The sequence below is a fragment of the Martes martes genome (assembly GCF_963455335.1).
Source record: "Martes martes genome assembly, chromosome: 12".
NCBI lineage: Eukaryota > Metazoa > Chordata > Mammalia > Carnivora > Mustelidae > Martes > Martes martes.
The window spans coordinates 15,486,873-15,511,748 of NC_137900.1; the positions used below are offsets into that span (position 1 = coordinate 15,486,873).

At 43.0% G+C, this 24,876-nt stretch overlaps 1 protein-coding gene across 1 annotated transcript in view; it reads left to right on the forward strand.

Moving 5' to 3' along the window:
• Positions 1-24,876, forward strand: part of RORB (RAR related orphan receptor B) — a gene marked incomplete at both ends in the record, with an annotated part of 65,769 nt that overhangs the window by 35,194 nt on the left and 5,699 nt on the right. The window contains 5 exons of the mRNA XM_080820498.1: positions 9,041-9,162; positions 10,676-10,808; positions 14,311-14,418; positions 15,924-16,034; positions 19,480-19,592. Coding sequence (XP_080676624.1) covers positions 9,041-9,162; positions 10,676-10,808; positions 14,311-14,418; positions 15,924-16,034; positions 19,480-19,592 — 587 coding nt within the window. The remainder of the gene's footprint in view (positions 1-9,040; positions 9,163-10,675; positions 10,809-14,310; positions 14,419-15,923; positions 16,035-19,479; positions 19,593-24,876) is intronic.

Sequence of the window (24,876 nt, forward strand, 5' to 3'; positions counted from 1 at the left end):
TTTTATTTTTTTTTCTTATTGTTTTGATTTTATTTTCAGGATCTAAACTTTCCTGAGGCAAAATACGTTCTACCCTAAGGAGAAAAAATGTGCTATTTAAATTTGAGCCATGTTTCCAAGGCCCATTGTGGAACTGCTTTCTTGTTCTCAGACATGTTTGTTGTAGGATGACTTAGAGTAAGACTTCATAGAAAACACTTATTTTATTTTATTTATTTTATTTATTTTTTAAGAAAACACTTGTTTTATTTTCATTTATTTATTTTTTTTAAAGATTTTATTTATTTGAGAGAGAGAGAGAGATCACAAGTAGGCAAAGAGACAGGCAGAGAGAGAGGGGGACCAGGCTCCCCGCTGAGCAGAGAGCCCCATGTGGGGCTTGATCCCAGGACCCTGAGATCATGACCTGAGCTGAAGGCAGAGGCTTAACCCACTGAGCCACCCAGGCACCCCGAGAAAACACTTGTTTTAAAACATTAGTCCACTAAAGGTATTATTTAAGGAATCAAGTTACTTTCAAAAATTTGGATTTAATGTTTGGAAATGTTAAAAGTTTGCCTCCCAAGATTTCCTCTGAAATAGTTCCTCCTTAAGGTCAGAAGTACATTGACTAAATTTCCAAAAGGGGGAGGGGGATTGCTTCAGTTTAAATTCACAGTCAATCCATAGGTCAACAAAATCCAAATAGTAAAAGTCAATGCTGATGATGGCCCTGAGCAATTTTCATAATTAGGTTTTCATCATTTGTGACCCGCTGATTGTCCTTCGGGTGGCGCGCGGAGGTGCAGTCTTTTAAAGAGTGTAGGGAGAGATCTTAATGGGCTCTGGGTTGCATTGCTCTCGTCTGTTCCATCTGAGAACACCCTCTGTAACTCTGTGAGACTTCTCCCACATGAGTCGAAACAAAGAGAAATTCCCATGTAGCCCCTCAGACTCAAGTCGCCATGCTTCACACAGTCCTTAGAATATGTCTCTCCTGCCAAATCCTTCTGTAGAAAGAAAATCAACCCCAAAGACACTAGGACTTTAGGATGTTAAGTGACTTCCCAAAGGCCACAGAGTAAAAATCCAAAGGGGTCCATATTGGCTTCCTCTGTCTTAGAAGATAGCTCCCTTAGAACTGATCAATTCTAGGACATTGAAGTAAGTTGATGTTTCCTGATTGTTCTGTGAAAGAGGCCTTTCACTATGAAAGTTAATGTTGAAATGTTTTTCATAAAAGACTTTCTCGATTCTATTAACTAGTTTGAAGAAAGGAAACTGTAATTTCCCAAAAGTTAGACTTATACACTATCACAATAAAACAAAATGCCTGTGAGCCCAAATGGCTTTCCATTATTAAAGTATTAAGAAAGCACCCTTTTATATAGTTCATCTGTTTCGCTGCTTTGTGACGCTTTGTGGTTTGGCTTATACTCTGCTTAGACATAAATGCTATATAATTTCTTCCAGTTTTTCCTCTTTACATTCTTTCTTACCTTCTATTTAAAGTGCTCTTGGGGCACCTGGGGGGCTCAGTTGGTTAAGCATCTGCCTTTGGCTCAGTTTGTGATCCCAGGGTCCTGGGACAGAGCCCCACATTGAGCTCCTTGCTCAGCAGGGAGTCTCCTTCTCCCACTCGCTCTCCCTCTGTGATCTCTCTCACTCTCTAATCTCTCTCACTCTTTCTCAGATAAATAAAATCTTTTTAAAAATTAAAAAAAAAATAAAGTGCTCTTACCTGAGCTTCCTAAAATTTGAGGAAATAGTAACCATTTTTATTAACCATCCATTCATTCAGTCTTTGCCCAGATAATATTATTACTGGTAGTAATAGTAATCTAATTTTTTCATTGTTTTACTCTGTGTTCATATTTCATCGAACTGTGTTGATCACATTTTCATCATTTTTTATAGTTAATTACATAGTCTCATATTTTGTTAATATAATTTTTCTGAAGAATTCTAAGAACATTTTGGTTCAGGTCTACATGAAGTAAAAATCTGTTATACCATTTTTTGATATACTCATCAGCAGTATAATTTGTATGAAAAGGAGACCGGAAGCTATGTTTTTTCACTGGTGAGGGAGTAGTGAGTGGTTAGACCATGAAGCTGAGCCAACAAAGGAGTTATAGGTTATTTATGCCCCCAATTCCTTCTTAAAAGAATTTAAGAAACTTAAATGCTAAAAATAAGCGACTTTCCTGTTGCGGTTATGCATCACTAAGGGATGGCTGTTTTAAGCTTAAATGTTATTGATGTTTTTATGCTGACAGCACAGTTCTATTTATGTTTTAAAAATAAGAAGCTCTAAATAGAGATTGGAAAAATCAGAAAGGTCTTGAAATTGATAGTCACCTATTAAACCCCCAACCTGTGTACTTGTTCTATTCAGTGACAGGAAACTTACAAAACTAGTAGTCTGCGGTCAAAAAGACAAAATGCACACTTGGTTAAATGCTTCACCTTTCAAGCGGTTGTTCTACTATATTATAGTTACTGCCTCAGAGCATGGATTCTGAGGAATCCTGATATTCTGAAAACCTAATGCAGGCACTTAAAACTTGCCTTGAGCAAGTCCGTGGAGATATCCTGGCATTAATTCAAAGTGAATCCCCTAAGAATTCCACTTTCACACCAGTAATACAAACGAAACAGAGAATTGAGTGGTTCTCTAGATCCTTAAGGCAAGCGATAAATTAAAAATTCATTAATCATTTTGATTGAGGCGGAGAATATAGTATTTTAGGGAGAATACTTCCAAGTTTAAAAGAAATCCCTTGTGGAGGAAAATGAATAGAGGGTATAGTTCACCAGGAAGAAACCATCCTTTCTTACGGAGCCAAAAAAAAGGTGGGGGGAGGGGGAGGAGAAAGAATTAGGAAGTTCAGATGCACTATATATAGCGTGGAGTCTCAGTTTTCTCTCCTTGGTACAGTTGGGCCACGGGTGCTCTTGGTAATAACACTGAAAGCAGCAGTTTTTAAAGATACACTCAACTTTCCCCGCTCCCAGGATGTGGGATTCTAATGAAACCACCTGTGTAATCCGTGTCAGAGATGCTGCAGCCTTTGGAGAGCACCATTTGCTGAAATGTCTAGTGAGAGCTAAAATAAGCCCCTTTGGTGGAAAAAACCCGCTGAGTGGTTGAAATCAGAGCTGCAGAAGGTCACTTGCTATTTTAGAAGCTGCAAGCTGGTCCTCGTTCTATAGCATTACAGTTATAAACAAGGAATTGTCACCTTACTTGTCAGTTTACTTATTTCTCACCGAAATAAACACACGTAACCTTTTCTTCTACATAGGATTAGGTAATTTGGATGACTTGTTTCCCAACCTCACTTTACTCTGTGGATCAGTACGTATGCAAAATTATTTTTCATGTATTTCTTTAAGCATTACTTCAAAATACTATTTTTACATTGGGCAACAGGACTGATCTTTAAAACTCCACTTACCTTTGTGAACTTTATCACATACATCTCAACCATTTCTAAGTGCCTTAAGGAAGGAGTCGCTGCCTACTTCTTACATTTATTCAGCAGATCACAGTGAAGATTGATGAGGATGGGGGAGGGGTGTGGAAGTCCTGTAAGTCTCGGAGAATAGAGAGCCAGTTCACTTCTGAAATTATTTAGATACAGTCCATTTGGAAATGGAAGAAGGAGGTTAGTTCCAGCCCCAGGGTTCTATAACTTTTGCACACACTGTTGAGAATTGCCATCAATTTTATTCTAGATTTCCCTTCAAAAATTTAATTTTTCTCTTCTTAATGCCCACATCCTAAGTGGATTTATGATTACCCCTAAGAGTTCCAGAGAAGTGTGACAATTTTAACAATATTGTTTGTTTGTTTTAATGATTAAGTATATTTGCTTTATATCACTTATTTTCTAAGCCTCTTTATTGGGGTATGATTGGCATACAAAAAGCTATGCATACCATTAAATATACAACTGAGTGAGTTTGGAGATAAGCGCAATCTGTTAGCCACAATCTGTGCCATAAATGTATCCCTATATCAATTATTTAAAAATTTTCTGGGATTATGCTTTCACTTGAATGGATGTTGTGTCTCATAAGGTTACTTGATATGTGGAGTTACAAATTTTGCCAGTTATAAGTCTTGTGTTCCAACAAGCCTTCCTTCAAGAAAAGTATCAGGGTCAAAGTTTAAAAACAAAACATCAATTTTATTGGGGGGGAGGGGCGTGGAGAGAAAGCAAGAACGAGACCTTGCTCGTGAAATTAACAAACAGAAAACAAGGCTCCTGGACTTGACATTAACCTGAAATTAACCCCCAATTTTTCCTTGTATCAGTGTTTGTGTTTTACCTCATTGGGATCGAAAAGAAATGACTAGACGGAGCATGTAAGATTGTTTTTCTCATTCCTTGACATCACTTTATTAGCTATCAAAGCAGCTCGCGTGCTTAGAGAACTGGACAAACCTGTGTCTCACTGAACATATGATTTGCCTTAACTCCTGAGAAAATGTAGCAACGTCTTTATATCCACTTAAGAAACTTCCAGCCTCATCCCTGATCTCAGGAAGAACAAGGTAGAGTTCATGGACATTGCCCCTGAAGGCGGGAGACCTTCCCCTCTGTCAGCCGTCCAAGCCCCTATCCCAGCTCAGCACGGTGGGCTCCCGCTTGGATCTGTGCTGCCCGCGGCCCGGGCTGGTTAAAGAATCCAACAGAAAGTAGGCTCTGACCAGCAAGTGCAGTCCCAGCCCGGGAAACGGATGAAGGGTGTGCGATTGCCCGGAGAGATTCCGTGTGCTCTGCTCCTTTACCTCAGTCTCTTTGTCTGGACTTCTCATGTGGTCGGTCCCCGGAGAGGACTGCGTTTACTCTTACCTTTTCTCTTTTTCCAGGCAAGGACTCTTGAAAGTTCCTTTGGTTCCTAGCAGGAACGTTGCCTCCTGTATTCTTTGTCGCTCCCTTTGTCCCTTCTTCTGAAATCCTTCTCCCCTTTTCAAACCGCAGACTCTCGGTCCGGGCAGAGCATCTCCTCTGATGGCCGTGTGTCTTTCTAATGGACAGCATGAGCCCTGGGGCCCTGCTCCTGGCGCAGAGTCTAGTTCACCCTGCGGTGTGTTGACCCGCACCTCGAGGGGCCCACGGCGGGTCCTGCACGGCTCACCTTTGCAGGGCGCACCCGCGGGAGCACTCTGTGCCTTCGCCTACGCGGATATTCCTGACTCTTATGTCAGATTTACCTTTGATTTCTCACCAAAAGGGTGTGAGAGTAATCGTGCGCGTTCCATGTTTGATCTCAAAACCGCTGGGAGTGCTTAGGCTTTAAGATCATCTATTGAGGGGGCAGTGTAAGCTTTCTAATACCCTTTGTGAAATAAAGCAGAAAATGGAAGACTGGGTGCGCGGAGGGATGGATGGGGCAATGGACATTTTCAGCATTACCGTTACTAACTCAGCACTGGTTGAGTACCTTCCACGTTGAATGCTCTCTGTCTCCTGTCCCTCTCTCTCTCGCTGCCACACTTGCGGGTCTCGTGCACCCCGCTTCGGAACTCTCCTAGAGCCAGAGCCGCCTCCTCTCTTGCTTGACTTCTCACCACAGCCTGATTAATCTTGGGTACTCCCGCATGCCCCTGCCCCTTCTTTGCCATGGCCAAGGTCACCTTCATAAAAGAAAAACCCCAGCGGGTCACTCTCCTGCCCCACGGCTTCCACTGGCTCCCAGTTGCCTAAAGATAAAAAACCCATATTCTTTAGCCCCGGCTCACTCCGCTCTCGGGTTCCTGGTGCCAGTTTCCATCCCCGGCCTCGTGTCTCCCATCTCTCCACGCACTCTCTGCCACGCTCTACAGAGCTCTTGCCAGGAAAGACAGACCTGATGTCAAATCACCATTTGCTGGCTCTATAAAAATGGCTCTAGAGGCACTCAGTCTCTCTCTCGGTAAAGGGGAAATTGGTTGTAAAAGGTAAGGCTTATAAGGAGCAGAAATTATCTAGCTCCTAATAGCTTTCTGTCTGTGCCTTTGTAAGGGCAGCCCCTCTCCCTGAGGTGTGTGCCTCTCTCTTCTCCCCATGACAAACCCCTGCTCAGACCCAGATCAACAGGCATCTTCTCTATGGCTATGTTTCTGCCTCCCCCAGATTGAATTGGAGACATTCTCCTTCGGGCTCCCAGAACAACTCAAGGGCATTTATTACATTATGATATGATATGTTATGATGTATGACACAGTGAGACCCCTTAAAAAAGACAGTGTCCTATTTTAAAAGATCTGTACCTTAACCTGGTATAAAATAGCTTTTCAAAAAATATTTATTGAATGAGTGTGTGGAGGCACTCTGCTAGGCTCTGCAGTCCAGTTCTTAAAAAGCACACACACGCAACCTCGAAAGGTCTGGAACAGACCGATCCGCACACATAACCACAATCCAAGTTTAAGTGGAACAGGGCTCTTTTGGATGTGGAATCACATGTAACAGCAGCCGACCCCGCCACTGGAGGACACAGGGAAGCAGGGAAAGCTTTGCAGGGAGTGGACGTCTGAGCGTGTGTGTGGATTTTACTTCCAGTTTTGTTTAACCTGCCCATGTATTTATTATGCCCACCTGTCCTTATTCCCCATAGGACCCCAGGCTTTGGTGGCAGAAGGCTGGAGAGTTTTTAAACCTTGGCCAGTAGTTCCCAGGAGATGGCATAAAGGGACAGATAAAAGAGTTTTCCATAATGCAATTTTGAGTGGCAGTTGCAGTTTTGCTTATAAACCCTGAAGCCTGTAAATTACTGACAAATCAGCATATCTTTGAAGATGAAGACAGACTACAGCAAGAAGATAACAGTTTGAAAACTAGAAAGCCATAGAAACCTTATGTTTTCATTATATACTTAGGGATAGATTTTTTTTTTTTAGATTCTAAGTAATTAGACTGCCCAAGTGAAATTGAAAAATGATGAACCATGACATACCAATCTATTTTAATATGATGTATAAAGTAATTCCTGCCCTTTTTTTTTTATAACATCGGAGGATATTCAATAAAATTTTGAATATAGGATTTTTTTAAAGAAAGGATTTTAGAATATGATAAGTAATGGGAGTCTAGAAATTCATTCAGTTCAACTGTAGAGAATAACTGTAATCATAATTTAGCATTTTGTAGCATCTTCTACATCTAGCACTTAATGTTTCTGATTGGAAAACTCTACGAAATATTGAAATATCTTCCTCCAGTGGTACTGATTGCAAAGTTAAATCTCCCTGTTTTGTGTCCATTGGAGTCCTCACGTTGCTTCCCTGATGACAAATTCTATAGAGTGTCCTAACAATGATCAGTGTGGCTAACATTTACTCAGTGTTTATAGTATACCAGGCAATGGGCTATACAAGATTTTTTACTTGGAGAGCTCACTGGAGGCACAGCATACATGTCTTTATCCTCTACATCACCAAAACTCAATATATTTCACGCCACGTGTCCCAGAAGCTTAGCGAGATAAAAAGAAGGTGCCTCAGCACCACTCTGGGAGTTATCCTGGAGGAATGAAATATGGCCATTTAGAAAGAACAGAAATTGCATCTGAAATTGCATAACCTGAGACACTAGAAAAATCCTATTCCTGTATGAGCCAAGAACAGTTATTAGGCGGAAAAAAGATTTGGTCATCTTCATTCTACTCATCCCGCTCATATAGAATCCCTGGGTACTTGGGTTCCCGAGGTCTCGTGCTATTCGTATGTTCAAATAGCTGAGGGATTTTGAGGAAACCTCCTACCAGCTCTGTCTAGCTCTAGGAGACTTGTTGCAGGTTTTTAAGGAGATCTGTTATGTCTGGTTCTGTTGTTCAACTGGCCATACCTCCAAACCCAGAATGTTCGGTATTTAAGATACAATACCAGATACAGCTCATTTGAGATGAATGGCCCCAAAAGACCACCTTTGTTTGTTCCTACTTTTTTATGAATGTAATCATCTTCTCATTTTTAAAAGAAAAATTTCCTCTTATGAAAAATTAGAAAGGGGAATATAATCGTCACCATGGCCCAACTTCAATAATTAGCACCTCATGAGTCAATACTGTTTCATTTATATTCCCTCTGCCATTATTTATCATGTAAGATATTTATATGGTTCCAAAGTCCAATCTACAAAAATAATATCAGAGCATCTAGCCTCTACGCTGTCCTTCTGCTCTCTTCTCTTTCCTCAATAGAGAACTTATCTTTTTAGATTATTGTTTTATCTTCTCTTGAAAAATATAAGCCAATAAAGTTATATTTAAATTCCCCCTTTCTGAGATAAACAATGGGAGTCTGGTGATTTTCAAAATACTTTTAAAGTCTTTGGAGTGAAATGTCAAGCGTGTTACTGGTCTTCTAGGCCAAAAAGCAGGAAACATGGTCATTCGTGTTTATTTTAAAAATAATTATTTGGGGCACCTGGGTGGCTCAGTGGGTTAAGCCTCTGCCTTCGGCTCAGGTCGTGATCCCAGGGTCCTGGGATCGAGCCCGCATCAGGCTCTTTGCTCAGCAAGGAGCCTGCTTCCTCCTCTCTCTCTCTCTCTCTGCCTGCCTCTCTGCGTACTTGTGATCTCTCTCTGTCAAATAAATAAATAAAATCTTAAAAAAAATAAAATAATTATTTGAACACTTTACAACTTGTAAAGCCCCGGGTTTGTGACCCAAAAGGGGGAGGGAGTAAAAGGCGGTAAATTTTGATTAAAAGACTAGAAATTGAGGGATGCCTGGGTGGCTCAGTCGGTTAAGTATCTGCTTTTGGCTCAGGTCATGATCTGAGTGCCCTGGGATCAAGCCCCGCGTTGGGCTTCCTTGCTTCTCCCTCTCCCTCTGCCTGCTGCTCCCCTTGCTTGTGTTTTCTCACTGTGTTCTCTCTCTCAATAAAATCTTAAAAAAAAAAAAAGACAATAGTTAGGAGATACATAGATAGATAGTAGGGTTAAAGACACTAATACAATTGGAGTGTCTCCAAAGGGATTCCTATAGTAAACAGTAGCAGCTAGTTTCTTTGCAGAGCGGGAACTTACTCACAGACCCTCTAACTGCTCTTCCTTCTCACAGATCGAATTGCACAGAACATCATCAAGTCCCATCTGGAGACGTGTCAGTACACCATGGAGGAGCTACACCAGCTGGCGTGGCAGACCCACACCTACGAAGAAATTAAAGCCTATCAGAGCAAGGTACTCTAGGAAACCATGAGACCATTTTTCTTGGGATTTCTCTATTTCTGGCTTTCTCGAACCTCAGCATATCACTGACATTTAGGGCCAGATAATTCTTTGTGTAGAGACTGTCCCGCACGCTGGCGGATGCTTAGCGTCTCTACCCGCCAGATGCCAGTAGCAGTCCCCTCACACAGTCGTGGCAGTCAGCTGCCTCCAGATATCGCCAGATATTCCCTGGGAGCCCAAACCACCCCAATTAAAAAACACTGCCCTATTCGAGGGACCAGGGAGACTGTGCCCACATCATGCCCACATCATATGACTTTAAGACCTCTCATGGTGGCTTCCCAGGGCCAGGCAAGGAAGAGAAACAATTGAGAAATTGTAGCAGTAGTAATAGTTGCAAATTTACACTACAAAGATATGTCATAAAGCATCCTAAATGTTTTTTCTTGCCCTACATGTTAAAAAGGACCAAAGACAAAAAGGACAACTCACTTCATGTTATAATTATTTATTGTTATTATTATTATTATTACTTTGTATCTACTAGAGAAGTTTTTAAGAGAAGGAATTTGCTATTGTTATATAGTCACATCACTTTTCTTTGGGATGGAGATCCACAATTACAAGATCTACCAGTAAATGAAATTTTAAATAAAATACATAAATGGGTCTATATCTAAACATATGAGGGTCGCCTGGCTTGGTCAATCAGTAGAGCATGCTTGATCTCAGGATCATAATCTTGATCTCAGGATTGTGAGTTCCAGTCCCACGTCAGGTTTAGAGATTACTTAAAATAAAAAAAAATATATGTGTAAGTCAATAAATATATGATTATAACATTGATTTTTCTCCACTGGCATAATTAAATCTTATCCCTTTTATATAAATAAGACAAAATCATAGGTATTGTTATGATCAATAAAAAGCAGAATTCACACGCTTGGATTTATGTCTCCTGTTCCAAGGAAGATAATGCAAGGGTCAAAATACATTTCGAGATTCTAAATTACTTGAGAGTGATTTGATGGTTTGAGGTCTTTCCCCGTGAAATTCTTTCTATAGCAAACAGCACTCTCCGTAAGTTCTGGAAAAAGAACACAATGTAAAAATCTTACAAGTTCAGTGTTCCCTTAGGTGCCCACGAACATGACCAGATAGAAGCCTGGGAACGAAGTCACTGCTCCTCAGTGCGAGAGTTTTTTTTCCCCAAAATGGACTAAGAGCCCGAGCTTGTTTAGGGGAAGAGGAGAGGAAAAGAGCAAAGAAACTAAACATCTATCTTTACCTATTAGTGCAACGCGTCCATTATTTTCGTCTCAGTACATTAATCGTGTATCAGGGTTCGAACAGGTCAGAACAGTATGTCAGAAAATGTTGTCTACCTCTTTCAAAGGAATTGGGTACATCTTGGCCTTGGGCCCCATGTGACAGGTGAGCCCTAGGAGGGAAACCCTGACTATGTCACTGACTCTCCATGTTGCTCTTGGCCCCACGTTCATTCCGTGTTTCTCTCTTGAAGTCCAGGGAAGCGCTGTGGCAGCAGTGTGCCATCCAGATCACCCACGCCATCCAGTACGTGGTGGAGTTCGCGAAGCGGATCACGGGCTTCATGGAGCTCTGTCAGAACGATCAGATTCTACTTCTGAAGTCAGGTAGGCCGGGAGGAGACTCATGGGGGGCCTGTTGGCGACCAGGACGCAGTCAACCCTTGGCTCAGTGTTGGTTCTGGAAAACCTTCCTTCCAGGGTGTAGTTCATATTTACTACCCACACGGTTGGCCAACTCCCAGAGGAGACTCCCGGTAATAAAAGTGCCCTGATACTCATTCAGTTCCCCTTTGAAGTCAAATACAATTTTGCTTATTGAAAGTGGAGCTATTAATTGCAGAGGTTGAGATTCCCCAGCCTGACAGGCCGAGCAAGTCATGAGCGTGTCAAGGCAGCTGAACTGCCGAACTGGCTCTCAGACGCGCCACTTGCCTTCTGTCGGGGGGAGACATCCAGGCTAGCAGCGCGTTGCCTCTGTGGTCACTCCCCATCATTTTAATGAGGATAGCCTGCAGCCAGTCTACACCCGGAGAAACCCCCTGAGCTCTAATCTCCCACCCCCTTCTCTCATACCTGCTCTCTGACTCGCGCAGTCACCTAGGAACGTCTGCACGTGGCGGACTTCCCAGATGCTGTTGCCCAAGCAGGAAACGAATTTGCCTTCTTGACCCCTGCCCCCCTTTCAAAATAGAAAATAGGAACCATCATGGTGTTTATTAACCTTCCTGGACCTGGGCTGTAGTAATGATTATATATACACGTGTGTGTCATAACATACTTTACATATGTTCATGTTTACTCACGACATCTCACTTAGTCTGGGGACATTGGTATTATTTCCCTCTTAGAGGAGGAGGGGAAGATTCAGAGAAATGAAGGGCTGCGTTCAATGTCACAAAGCCAGTGTGTGGCCGAGCTGGCCAGATAGAATAGTTATAAGCTGCTGCTGCTGCTTTACCACGTGATTGAAGATGGTACAAACCTTCTCTCGGACATGAACTTGATTGATCAGTTATCTATTGCTGGGTACACATGACCCTGAAACCTATAGGTCAGACGACAGTCATCATCGATGTTGTTCCCAAAGCTACCATGTGAGCAGGTCTCATCTAGGGTTGGCTTGTCTCTTGCTCCATGTGGGGTTCACTGAGGCAAGCGACGAGACTGAGGGCAGGAGGATCCCCTCACTTGGCTGCCAGTGTGGGCTGGTTGAGTCCAGAGTTCAGCCAAGGCTCTGGACTGCAGGCTCCAGTTCCTATGCATGCACGTCAGCCTCTCCACAGAGCGCTTGGACTTTCTCACAGCATGCTCGCTGGTTTCAGAAGCCGGCACTCCAAACGCCCAAGGCCAAAGTGCATCACATTTTTCTGGCTTGGCTGTGTTATTTCCACCTCACCCTGTCAGGGCAGCCATGACCGCGCACCTGGACTCAAGGGTAGGAGACATGAATCCTCCTTCTTGATGGGGGAGTGGTAAGGCCCTTGAGAGGCATGTGGGACTGAAGATGTTTTTGTGACTCTCTTTGAGAAAAAAAAAATCTGCCACTTTTGATACGTGACCTTGAGCTAGCCTCCCGAGAGGGCAGTTCCCTCATTTGCAAAATAAAGAGACGGAGTAGAATAAGGAATTCCAAACTTCAGTGGCATTGGCAGCTTCGGAGGAGCTCACTGACTGTTCTGTCTGAGTCGTGGGCATCATCCGAGGCCCACGGATCTGAGTCTTTGAGAAGGGAACCCAGCTCACTACGTTTCTAAGTCTCGGGTATAACAAGCCCATAGACGGATACTGGAGAACCACTCCACCATATGACCTTCTAACATCTCTGCCTGCTGTAAAAACGTTGACTCTGGTATAAAGGGCAGACAGAGTACTTAACCTCCTTAAACCTCCCATAACTCACCCCTAAAAAGGGGGGGGGGCTAATAAAACTCACCCGAAATGGTATTGTAAGGAACAAATTAATAACAAATATAAGGGGCCAAGGAATGTGCCTTCCCCCTTATAGATACTCCATAAATGGTACCTGTTAGTGTTTTTGTCAGAAAAACCATTGTTTTGGGGGATTTTGTTTTGTTTTTACAAGACCAGTGCTCTAACCACTGAGTTATGGAGCTTTGTTTTGTTTTTAAAGTTGTTATTTATTTGACGGCAGAGAGGGAATACAAGGGGAGTGGCAGGCAGAGGCAGAGGGAGAAGCAGAACCCCGCTGAGCGGGGAGCCAGATGCGGGGCTCGATCCTGGGGCCCCTGCCCCAAAGGCTGCCACTTATTGATGGGTACCCCAGGCACCCCAGTAAAACCACTGTTTTAATTAAGGTTTACAAATCCCCTTCTATGTGTAAGCCCCTGTGCTGGGTGACAGATAAGGGAAAGCAGAGAGAAATTAGCAGACCAAAGAAAGTAAGACACAGACATAAATATTCAGTGGCAAGTAAGAAAGGCACCACAGATACCCTGGGGAAACCATGGGCTTAGCCGATTCACCTGTACGGTGGGTCCTCAGAATGTCCCTAAATGTTCAGAGGGCAAAACAAAGGCAGCAAACTGGTTCATTCAACAAATATTTAGAGGCGCCTGGGGGGGCTCATCAGTTAAGTGTCTGACTCTTGGTTTCGGCTCAGGTCACGATCTCATGGGTCACGGATGGAGCAGCACGCAGGGCTCCGCATTGAGCAGCGAGTCCGCCTGAAGTTTCTGTCCTTCTGCCCCTCCCCCCACCCGCATACTCTCTTCCTCTCTCAAATAAAGAAAACTTTACAGAAATAATAAAAATAAGTAGTTAGTAAGCCCCTACTAGGTGCCAGGAACTTTTTTAGGTCCTGGAGATATAATAGTGCATAAAGTAACCCCAACTCCCTAATGTCTGCGGACACAGGTCCTGCCCTCCCTGGGCCAACAGTGAAGTCAGAGAAACGCTAGTCTCAAGGCTGAACGAGTTCCTTCATGTTAAGGCTTCCCCAGGCCTTTGACCTGTGAATGCTGATTGTAAGTCTGAAGTGAGATCATATTCAGCGTTTTGCCAAAACTCATTTGACCAAGAAAACCTCATTTCAAAGACATCAGACGTCCGTGGTGCCCTCCAGAAACACCCTGAAGGGGTCCCTATGTAAAGTCGTCCTGTGCTGAAACCTAACACGGACTGTGGTCGAAATCGAGGCAGGGAGCACGTGTGACCCCGGCAGAATTTCTGCAAAAGGGAACAGGCTGGACTTGCCTGCTGCAAAGCTCCTTGTGGATTCAGGAGTCGGAACCACCTGTAAGATTAGTCCAAAGGGGAAAAAAAAAAGGGAGAGAGAAGGAAGGAAGGAGAAAGAAGAAAGAAAAGAAAAATTATGTATGCTTCCCAAAAACCATATTGTTACTGCCCTCCATTTTAACCTCCTTGAAGGTCTATTTTATCTTTAAGTCCTCACACAAGCACAAAGAGAGGTTGTTTTTTTTTTTTTCCACTCGGGAAGGGATCCTGAGGTATTTCTGAATGGGTGCAGCTATGTGTCTGCGCGTGTCTCTGTGTGTTTTCAAAGTTTTTTTAGAAGTCTCGTGGCCTTTATAATAATAACTTTATTATTGCACGTATACACATATTTCCTTTATTTTTTTATTCATAGGTTGCTTGGAAGTGGTTTTAGTGAGAATGTGCCGTGCCTTCAACCCATTAAACAACACTGTTCTGTTTGAAGGAAAATATGGAGGAATGCAGATGTTCAAGGCCTTGGGTGAGTTTACCTTTGATGGTGACACAGTTTTCTTAGCTGCCATCAGTTTCTCCACTGAGAAGCTGGTAAATGAAATGCCTTGATTCTTGAATTTGAACTAGCGTCTCACTTGACAGGGGCTGGACCAGTGTTATCTAAGATCTTAGAGTTGTGCATCCTAATATGAAAGGTGGGGAGAACCACAGACCCCTTTGAGATCAACCACACCTCATTCAGAAATCAATGGAGACCGGTTCCGAAAGAACTGAGAGACATTCTAGATTATTCTTCGTAAGATCAACTTTTATTTTCCCTTCTAGCTTACTGCCTCGCAAAGTACACTAGGTAGACCACTGGTGGTCCGTGGGTGAGTGATCTCTTAGTGTCTTCTGTAAATGCATAATCGTTAAGATATTCAATGAAAAGAAGCGCTCCTTCCCTTGCTTCTCTCCCATAGCACTGACTTTCTCCCTGTTAATTCATGAGGTTCTGGTGGGAGCACAGGAAGAGGGGGTGCCAACCTGCCTTCCCATGATCCCCAGACCTTTCCTGTGGGGCGGCACACACAGAGGCAGTCTTTGAAAGTGCTGGGTATCGTTCACATCCAGGCATCGGTCACAGAGCAGATAAGAACGTTAGCGAAGATGGGCCGATGCCAGGAAAGGTTTTAACGATTGGCAGTGCCATTTGTTCCATACGTGGCCCCTGGACGTCACAGAGGCCAGTGCCCTTTCACCTTCTGTGCTGTCAGTTGATAGGGCGGCGAACGGCAAGTCCGTCTGGCTGGTTTTGCTTGCCTTCTGCCGCTGATACACATCCACGTCCTCTACAAGGCTAGATTTTCAAGAAAGGAGGAAAAGCCTTGGCAGGCAACTTGGGTATATTTCCAGCCTCATAAAATAAACATTTACCAAGGATCAGTGTAGGGACGAAGCATTCTTTTGCCAAAATTCACCATTGCTAAGCAACTGACCTACAAGGGATCCGTGAGAAGGTAAAAATAAATGAATGCCTGCCCCTCAGTAAGATTTTCAGGGAAGTTACCCACTTGAAAGCTACCTCCTCTTCGTTCTATAAGAAGTTTGGAACATCTCAGTTTGAGGTCTCTGGGCATTCTATGCTGCCAGGTTCCGGGGCCACTAAGACCGATAGCCCTAATGCCTTATGTGTGATGTTTTCAGTTTTCTGCGTATGTTCTCTCTCTACTGAAGGATCCCCAAAATCACTTATTTAAATATTTTTAGGTGGAACTAATTTCAGACTTCCAAGATTATTTTTAGTTTCTACAGTCCCAGTTGAACATTACAGTGGGCACACACCATCCCCATTGGCCCCTCATTGGTGTAATGTTAATTTTCAGTGCTTGATTGAGATGTTGCCCAATTTCCTCATTCTGTAATTCCTGGGAACTTGGAAAAATTTTTGCCTAGTGTGCAAATCCCTGAATACCGTCTGGATTATGGGGCTTTCCTTACTATTGCCCCATTCCATTCAATTTTTCTCATTTAATTGGCCTTCTTTTATAGGTTCCGATGACCTAGTGAATGAAGCATTTGACTTTGCAAAGAATTTGTGTTCCTTGCAGCTGACTGAGGAGGAGATTGCTTTGTTCTCATCTGCTGTTCTGATATCTCCAGGTAAGGAGGTCTGAGGTCTTGTCTTTAAAAAAAAAAAAATTTCTATCTTTAACATGAATTACATCTACCCAAGCCTATGTACTCTGGCGAAATTTAAATTTCCTTAAGCAAGCTTGTGATATTTTTGGACAATTCAAAAGAAAGTAGCCTTAAATTAATTAAAATGAGCCATTTTGCCCCACAAGCAAGAGAAGGGTGTGTGGTAAGGCTCACTCCAGATTTAGATAAGTGAAAGTATTCCTTGACAGATTAATGAGGGCGGATGGCGGCCTGAGTTACAGCTAAGTTCTATTTCGGTTGTAAGAGTAAAGGAGGTTGAAAACAAATGTCCATCAAGGTGAGACTTAGTAGAAATATATTTAAATGAAAGATCCAGCATGAGGACAAAAGGAAATAAAATATACAACCTTCTCTTTAAACACCTCCTTTGTTGGCTCTTCCACCAAGATTACCAATATGAGGGGCTTTGAAAAGCCCCAATATGAGGACAGCAGAGGGAAAAATGATTCCCACTAAAGACTGGGAAAGGGAGAATCTCCGATGTGGACGCAGACATTCCCATAGGGAACGTGTCATCACTTCTCTCTGTGACCTTAAACACTTGACCTCCCCCCCCCCCAGAGCTTTAGTCTCCTCATCTATAAAGTAGTAAGTGTGGACTTCATTATACTAAAGATCGTGGGGCGCCTTAACTGTCCGACTCTTGATTTCAGTTCAGGTCATGATGTCAGGGTCATGAGATCGAGCCCCGTGTCGGGCTCACACTCAGCTTGCTTGGAGTCTGCTTATGATTCTCTCCCTCTCCCTCTGCCCCTCCCTACCCAGCATGCTCTGTCTCTGTCTCTCTCAAATAAATAAATAAATCTTAGAAAAAAATGAAGATCATGTCTAGCTCTAAAATGCAGTAACATACCAAAATTTTCAAAGAAGATAAGGTGTAATGTTTATAGATCCAGCAGAACTCTAGCAACTGAAATGCTGTTAAAATATATGGCAGCTTGAGGGGGGGAGGAGTCAAGATGGCGGAGAAGTAGCAGGCTGAGACGACATCGGGTAGCAGGAGATCAGCTAGATAGCTTATCTAACCATTGTGAACACCTATAAATCCAACGGGAAATCGAAGAGAAGAAGAGCAACAATCCCAGAAACAGAAAATCGATCACTTTCTGAAAATATATGGCAGCTTGAGAATGTCGAGAATCCTAGTATAAGTACATGGCTCCTTCTTCAACCAGAATGAACTCAGAGTCACTCAGCTGTCTGCTCAGTTAGATTTTGGGTGAAAGGATACCAGTGTCATTTATAGTTCTCTGCTTATAATTTTCATGGCCACGAGACTCATTCTTTCTATAAAATTCATCCTAGGGACTAGAGCTCTTTTTGTTCCCTAACATAGTTTTCAGTGGGACTGGAAGAAATTAATCTTACCTGTGATTGCACACACTGACATGTCATTCCAGCTGTATCTACCAATAACACCAGTCTCTACACTTTTTATTTGATCTTATCTGGGAGAGAGAGTAAGCAGAGGGAGAGAGAGAATCTTAAGCAGGCTCCGTGCTGGGCACTGAGCCTGGAGTGGGACTTGATCTCAAGACTCTGAGATCATGACCTGAGCTGAAATCAAGAGTCTGACACTTAACCAACTGAGCCACCCAGGTACCCCTTAGCCTCTACGTTTTTTTATCAGTGAGGCTTTATCTATTTATCGTTAAATTTTATGAAGACTTTTAAATTTGCTTCTATTTTTTATTTAACCATGTTATCAAAAATAGAAATTATCACTTGGCATGTTATTACTAACAGTTTCTTCTGTGGCTCTGTCTACAATCAAGTTTTTCCTCTAGGCCTTTTTTTTGTTTTTTGTTTTGTTTTAAACCCTCCAAAGTTTCCCAGGCCTGGAAGCACAAAGATAAATGGGAGAAGTGACAAGAAATAGTTATTTCTGATAGCAACCACATGCCAGATAATTTTCCTCCTACCATTTTCTCATCGCATTTGACAGTTTTCTTGGAATATAGTTAAATAGAAGACTCGTTCTAAGCCTGTGGGTCTAGGATGAGGGAGGAGATTTCACTCTGCTTCCTGCTTGCTCAAAGGAAGTTTTGCAAAATACACTGTGCTTATTAGGGATGTTTGTGTTAAGTGAGTAAATTCCTAGCAGCGAATATAAGATGTGGCATAACTCACCTAAACTATCTATGAAGATAACTGCCCAGACCTAAGGTAAGCCTGTTGTTTATGGATCAGCTGAACTGTGAGCCTCTAGCCATCAGATTCTGCAGAGTTTGGAAGCATGACGTTTGGCTTTGTCTACCTGGCCGAGAATCTTCCAGCCCAGACGTTTGGCTTTGTCTACCTGGCCGAGAATCTTCCAGCCCAACTCGGGGGCTTCTGCAGCTCCCGATACCTTGTTTGCCATCCTGGCCTAGTGCCATATTCAGAAAAGAGAGGAAAGACAGATGTCCAGCCTCTGCAGGCTCTGTTCATGCCAGACCCCACCCTTGAACCCCCAGATCTTGTCATAAAAGCCACTGTCTGTTCAGCTCCGGATAGTTTAGAGAAGGGCGAGGGAGAGAAACCTAATTTATTCGGATTGACAATTGTCACTGAAGGCTTTTGTGCTCACTTACGTAAGGGTTTTGCTTGACCGGTGGCTAGACTTGTCCTTACCCTGTCTAGGATTACAGAATTGAGTTTCTCACCTGACCTGAACCGTGTTCAGATGGACCATTTCCAAGTTCTTTTCCATGAGTATTTGTTCAGCATTTGGAGACTCTAGATGTCTCTTCATGGAAGCTCCCACCCGAGGCATTGATGCTGGCCTGCATTTTTGTCACCAGACATAAGGCTTCTAGGAGGAAAGGAAGGAAGGGGGTGGTGGAGAGAGAGATACAGGAAGGAAAAAAAGAAAATGTAGGATAGGAGAAAGGAAAGGAGGGATTGTCCTATCCACCACTTAAAAATTCCATGTAGAGAAAGAGCACACAGGATTAAATTTTTGGAATTGATTCATGTTTATGCTTTGCATTATACCTTAGCTTATAAAAGGGAAGGGGGATCCTGAATACCAAAAGTATTCCTGTGCAATAGATTTTCTTCTAGAATTCATTTTCCTCACAAGCCATAAACTTAGATTCTTTCAAAGTAGAAGTTAATGTCCCAAAAAAAAAAAAGAGAGAGAAATGTAAGTTGTCACAAGATAATAAGAAACATGCTGGTGTTTACTAGAACCATTGGGTTCTTCCCTCCATCCTCCTTTCCTGGGTCAGTGTATCTGGCATTACTATCATCAGGGTATTTCTTTTAAAATAATTTGTGTTTTATATAAATAACTATATGTCTTCAGAAGCAATGAAATGGGTCTGAAACTCAGCACCTGTAAATGTAGTGAAAGCTAACATTCCCCCCTACCCACCCTTACCTAATTCTTTTCCTTTGTCAGACCGAGCCTGGCTGATAGAACCAAGGAAGGTCCAGAAGCTTCAGGAAAAAATTTATTTTGCACTTCAACACGTGATTCAGAAGAATCACCTTGATGATGAGACTTTGGCAAAGGTATGTCCTGGGAGAACAGACCTAATGTCACTGGAAAAACACAGTGACTAGTTAGAAAGCAAGGGCATTTCTCAGCAGTATCAGTGTTTGGAATTTACCAAAGATGCATAAAAGTTGAGGTGCTGCTTTAAAAAGGAGATCAGTAAATGAAATAGATTTAGAGGAGAATGACTTTCTGCGGGAGGATATTGATGGATCTCAACCTCAGGCACAAAAAGACCAGGGAAAGAAACTAAGGGTGTTTTATATGAAGAACAAAAGCCTAAAGCAAGGAATCAAGGCTTCAGAATTGACAGATGATGAACGAAGAGACTTTGTGGCACTTCAGAAGTCAGATGTGGGCCAACCTTAAGAGTAGGGAGATTTTTATTTAAAATCAGAACCATAAAATAAGAATTGCTGAACAAAGGCGTAAACCATTGTGAGGTAGTGAGCTCCCCGGCATTGGTCGTATTCTAGTAGACACTGCTTGGTTTTTTGTCAGATGTGTTGTAAATCAGAGTCCTTCCCAGAGTAGAAGATTAGACTGAGTACTTGTAAATTTTCCTTCAATTCTAATCTTTTCACACACGATTTATCCAGGGGTTCCTTCAAAATAGTGAAGTATCCCTAGGCCAAAATGTGTGCATCCTGCCATCAGTGTCTTTGTTCAGCTGACTTAAGAATAGTGATCTTTAAGAAGAGTTCTGAGAAGAGATGTTTACCAGAGTAAAATTCTCATAGGGGGAAGAAGTAATTTCCTAATGACTGAAACTAAACATTACTTTAGATCTTAAAGTATCTTAGATTTCTTAAGAACTGGAATTTTTTAGAGGGTAAGCAACTGGCAAATGGAGCATATTCTCAGTTGAAGACAATAGGAATCCTAGTCTATGTTTATAATCATTAAAACCTTCCGACTGCTTTTAAAGTTCCTTATTTTTTTAAAAGGGGAAAATTCTATTGGAGGTATTACCACATATTACTTTGCAAATACAGAAACTCCTATCTATAAAAAAAAACTATGAATTACATATGCTGTTTCATGATGGTAACATTTTGTTAGGATGAAGGCCTCACTCGGAGGGACATTTTTACACTATAGAGGGATAGTTCTCTGGTAGAAATTGGTACTTTTTATATGGCCCAGGACAAACCACTTGCTCTCTGTACCTCGGTTTTCTCCCAGTCAAGAGCAAAACTTCTGCATGCTTTCAGATACACGGGGCAGAAGAGATGGTTATGGAAACATACACCTGTCTCTATAATTGCTCTGCAGAATATACAATAAATACATCTGGTCAGTTAATGGAGGGGGGATGTTTCCTGTATTTTGGATCTCCCAAAGACCTTGTCCCCATATCTGCCACCCTAAAATTGAGGTCCTGATATGAGAATAATGAGGATTATCATTTTTTTGCATCTGTATGGTTGTTTTGAGGTTCAAATGAGATCCACAGTATATAGATTCTCCTGCTTACGCCATTTACTACCTCCTGGTGTCCTGAGGGTGGCCATCAGAAGTATTTGGGGTAGAAAGGAAACAAGAGAAAGTGTTAGAAGAGGATTGTTTCTTGTATAGAACTCCCTGGAGCCAGATGACGAGCATTGCTACCATGGGTTGTGGGTGGATGTAGATTTCTTGTGTGGACCCTTGCTTATAAGCCAGCATTTCCTAGGATGCTCTGTGAAGTAAGGGAGAGGGACCATGAAAGAGAATGAGCTCTGGACTCTAGTCGATCCCAGCCCTGAACTGTGTGGCTTTGGATGAGTCACTCTATTTATCTTAGTCTTAGATTCCTAAACTGTCAAGTGCTGGAGATGGGGGGTTGGGAATGGGCAAGTATCTCGAGTTCCCAACCACTTTAACACTCAAAGGACAATGGTGCCATCGACATACAGGCACTCTCTCTCACGAAGCCCTTACGCCCTGAAAGGAATCATTTCATTTGTATCCAGCAAACACTCTTCTATCCCACCACAGACTCTCATCTTTTCAGAAATGCTCCTTCTGCCCCCATAGTCACGGAGCTCGTCTGCCTCTATGATGCCTCTCAAACAGTAGCAGCCATTCTTAATACTTGTAACTTATAGACCCCTCGGGGAATCTGGCAGACATCCTGAAACCTACCTCTAGAAGAATGGACACACACCCAACGATGGTATTCAAGTCCAGGGGCGCAGGTAAATCCGCAGTCAGTGGGGTGGATTTGCCTTCTGGGTAATGTGCAAAGACTATTTATAGTGCGACCAATTTGACCCTGAATGAGTGGAACGGACATCAGGTGAGAGGGGTGGTGCTCAGACACAGTCAGTGGACTTGATCCTGAAAGAACAGGCTCCAACAGACTTCCGCCATGCCTACTTCCTGAAATTAAAGTTCAAGCCTTGTACTTTTGACCAAATTTGGATGTGCGGAAGGTGTGAAAATTAGGAATTCTGTATCCATTACCTAGAAGATTTCAAACCCAATATATGAACCAGTTTATTTTTTAAAGCCTTATTAAAGACTCTGGTTTCCTTTCCTCATAGCATCGTGATAATATGTAGCATATATATAATAATCATCAGAACCACTTTCTAGCTGAGTGACCGTGGAAAAGTGACTTACGCTCTCTGTGCTTAGGTTTCCTCATTTGTAAAGTGTGACTGAAGACAGTGTCGAGGTTCTGTGGTGGTTTTGAGGACGAAATGGTATTCGGTATCAGCAGGCGGCGCGCTCCATAAGAGGTCTTGTATGTGAGTGCTGCTGTTGTGGACAGAAGTGCATTTCGGCAGGGAAATTTTGATCCAAAAGGTGGTATATTTGAGTTAATCACTAATGGATGAGAACTATTTCAAAAAAAGGAAGTTGGAGGGCTGAGGAGATGGAGTGTGGCCTTCCAAGTGATGGAGGAAATGATAAGAGGTGGGAAAGTACAAGGTATATTTGAGCTGCGACTAACAGGGTGGGTGTATATCTGAACTGCCATGACCGGCGACAGTCTGTTGCTCCGGCCAGAGGACAGAGCAAAGGAGAAAAAGGAGTCCATCTAGCTCGGGCCGGGGAGGGGCAGCATACTCACGACTGAGGGCAAAGCTTGGATCGAGACATCTTGCTCACGTCCCAGGCCTGCCTTCAGCGCGAGCTCCGGGCCAGGGCCACAGCTGGAGGCCTGTCTGATAAAGTCTTCTCCAGCCCGTGCCCTCCCGTGGCAGCTCCTGGATAATCAGAGTCGTGACATCTTGGCAGGTAGTCTGTTTATTTGTTCCTAGCCCTCCTGCAAATACATGCGACCCTCCTGAGTTCTTGCCCAAAGCTTTACTGAGAAGTTTAAAAGTAGCAAACTCCGTACCCCCACAGGAAGGCCTAGGGGACCCGTGGTGCGAGTCGGACCACCAGCTGCTCGCTCCGCCATATGCAGAGACCAGAGCAAGTGCTGGTACTTATTCTGCTACAACCGGAACACTTCAGGGAGTACCGTGCCCTTAATCCATTTCTCCAGACAGTGTTCAGTTGCTTGTGCCTGGCCGTGCACTACAGATGGGCCACACCACCCTTCCGGGTGTTTGTAAACACACAGTTCTGTGCTAGTGGAAATTCGAATTCTTCTAGATAGGGAGGAGTCTAGTGATTATGCCGAAGCTCAGAATCTCTCTCACACTTCTCTTTCCACCTATTCCTGGATTACTTGTCCCCTTTGGCTCTCTCTCTTCAGGTCACTCTTTTTTTAAATTTTCTATTTAAATTCGATTTAATTAACATATACTGTATTATTCGTTTCAGAGGTAGAGTTTAGTGATTCATCAGTTGCAGAGAACACTCGGTGCTCATTACTTGAAGTGCCCTCCCTACTGCCCATCCCCCAGCTACCCTGTTCCTGCATCCACCTCCCCTCCAGCAACCCTGTTTGTTCCCTAGAGCTAAGAGTTTCTTATGCTTTGTCTCCTTGTTTTCAGCTTATTTTACTTTTCCTTCCCTTCCCCTATGATCCTGTTTTGTTTCTTAAATTCCACATGGGAGTGAAATCACATGGTATATGTCTTTCTCTGACTGACTTATTTCGCTTAACATGATATCCTCTAGCTCCCTCCACATCACTGTAAAGGGCAAGATTTCATTCTTTTTGATGGCTGAGTAATATTCCTGTGTGTGTGTATGTTTGCGCACACACTCCCCCCACATCTTCATCCGTTCATCTGTCGGTGGACGTATGGGCTCTTTTCCATAGTTTGGCTATTGCGGACATTGCTGCTATAAACATTGGGGTATATGTGCCCCTTTGAATCACTATGCGTCTTTGGGTAAATACCTAAATAGTGCAGCTGCTGGGTCATAGGGTAGTTCTATCTTTAACTTTTTGAGGAACCTCCTTACTGTTTTCCAGAGGGGCTGCACCAGCTTGCACTCCCACCAACAGTGTAGGAGGGCTCCCCTTTCTCCGCATCCTCGCCAACACCTGCCGTTTCCTGACTTGTTAATTTTAGCCTGGCTGCCGGTCACTCTTTCTAAGCCTTTGCTGCCTGTGAAGATGTCCTACCACATCCCTTTGTCCATAAGTATTAGTCTACAGTTGTACCATGTTAATGAAAACACATTAACTGTGGAGAACTCAAGTCAGCTGTGGAAAGAGACTGTCCTGGACAAGAAGAATGGCTGCACCAGGTGGTGACAAATCTGTTTCTTTGAGGTTCATCTCCTCCTTAGCTCTGGAAGGTTCCAGCCTTCCCCAGGGAAACTATGATGAGTTGAGCTGGGAGAAGTACAGGCCAACTGATATACTAACTTCTTCATTCCTAAGTCCCGTTTCTAGCGTAACAATAGCAAAACTGTCTCATCAGCATAGAGAGGGAAGTTCCTTCTGTTATTAACAGAACCAGGTTACTAAATGGAGGCTTACAAGATGGAAGGCTTAGACGGCCCTATATCACATGCTAATAAATTGAAATTTTACTGGAAAGAAACCAGCCCTGGTCACTGTGACATTAATGGTGCTCTTTTGATACAGATTTAGAAGAAAAAAAAAAAAAAAAACCTCACCATGTTGGTTTTCTGATGGAGCCTGGAGAGCAGATAATGACCAAGGGATCCGTGGAAACAGACAGGGTCATCTCCATTGATCTTCATTGCTTTCTCAAGGAGGTCGAAATAGGCTGTGTCCTGATGAGCAATGGAATGTTTAGTCTAAAGCCTGCTTTCTTCTTGCAAGACACTGGGTGTTATACTAGAATTCTCAGTAGGTGGCCTGTGGGGCTGTGGAGTCCATTTCATCTTGAAGAACAGCTGTCCCGTGAGCGCCCAAGGAGCCCCTGCCCAGGTGTGAGC